This window comes from Poecilia latipinna, unplaced genomic scaffold (assembly GCF_001443285.1).
Source record: "Poecilia latipinna isolate Pla-1442-1.1 unplaced genomic scaffold, P_latipinna-1.0 Scaffold3339, whole genome shotgun sequence".
Classification (NCBI taxonomy): domain Eukaryota; kingdom Metazoa; phylum Chordata; class Actinopteri; order Cyprinodontiformes; family Poeciliidae; genus Poecilia; species Poecilia latipinna.
The window spans coordinates 37,352-38,800 of NW_015115955.1; the positions used below are offsets into that span (position 1 = coordinate 37,352).

The window sequence follows — 1,449 nt, forward strand, 5'->3', positions numbered from 1 at the left end:
ACTGGACTCAGAGGTTCTTTAAAGCCCATTTTATTGGTTCTGTTCTACAGGTTAAAGTGACATTACCAAGACGGAGCATCAGCCGGACCCAGTCCGGTTCTGGTCCGGTTCTGACGCTCCGCCTCCCCAAACTCAAACACACAAACGGGAAGTGATGTCACACGCTCACCTCGTTAATTAAAACATTAAAGCGGAAGTGAATAAAACCCGATCAGACTCGGCTCATCGACCTGGTTGCCATGGAGACGGTGGACCAACGGCGTCGTTCGCACAGTTCTGGCTTCCGATTGGCTGAAGTTTTCATAATGATGTCTCAGGGAGTAAGCCGATTACTGTCACCTGGGTTGCCATGGAGACCCAGTCTATCAAAATGCAATGTACACCTGACATAAATCACCTGACCTCCAGCCAATCACGACAACTCCTGAAGAGGTGATGTCTGATTGGAGGACTGAGGGGGAAGAGGTGACAATCAGAGGTCAAAGGTCAGGATCCGAACACCCTAAAAAATCCCTGAAAGCTGCTCCGACTTCAGGTTGCAGCTGCAGCGAGCTGATTGGTTCAAAGAGGTTCGTTAGTGGGCAGGGCCAGTCCGCGGTCACAGGTGCTGCCAGTCGATGGCAACCAGCGTCTGATTGGCCTCCTGAGCATGACCTATGACCTCAGCAATGCCGTGCTGCCGCCACAGACGCTCGATCTTCTGATAGCGCTCTGAGCAAAGGTGGAGCGGGTTCCCACGCCTGCAGGGAACAAATAAAAATCAATTAATCAATAATCAGATGATCCCGACTTGACTCCATCCTGGTTTCATCCGTTCAGACCAAACCAGGATTCATGAAGTTTATTCAGCAGACCAATGAGATCGATCACAGATTCACTGATGCTACGCTACGTTCCTCACACCAAACCAACGTCTTAATTATTGATGAGTTAAAGCAAATCAGAATAAAGGAAATAAACAAAAGCAGATCGACTGAATGTGTATTTACACCAAAATATACATTTCCAAATATTTGTTTAGTAAAAACAAATACTATAATTCTACCTGTCATTTGCTCAAATTTACAACCCTAACCTAATCCTGTGGTTCTCTATTTCCTAACTGGTTCCCCTTTAAATACTGGTGCCAACCCAATAATGTCTTATAACTTATCTGTGGCTCTAGCACTGTACACCTGATTATCAAAACATCTGTTTGATTGTTCTAAAACCATTCCAAGTGTGAATCAGTGTGAACCCTGCTTCCACCTAGTGGCCGGAGGCCTGTCTATTAAACATGCCCCACTATTGGAGATGTACTGGAGTAAAAGTACACTACCAATAATGCGGCTCGACCCGATTACAAAACCTTTACTACTTTATGACCCATTTCTCTAATCCCCTCAATGCAATGGGCTCTTTGCACCTAAGGCGTTGACGTCACATCTCCAGGAGCTAATTCGGCTCACT

The 1,449-nt window shown here is 46.0% G+C and overlaps 1 protein-coding gene across 2 annotated transcripts in view; it reads right to left on the reverse strand.

The window, feature by feature from the left end:
- Positions 1-14: 14 nt before the first annotated feature.
- Positions 15-1,449, reverse strand: part of ubr2 (ubiquitin protein ligase E3 component n-recognin 2) — a 27,279-nt gene continuing 25,844 nt past the window's right edge. For both annotated transcript variants that reach the window (XM_015023545.1, XM_015023546.1), the window contains exon 46: positions 15-740. In XM_015023545.1, the coding sequence (XP_014879031.1) occupies positions 599-740 (142 nt within the window). In that variant the 3' untranslated portion in view covers positions 15-598. The remainder of the gene's footprint in view (positions 741-1,449) is intronic.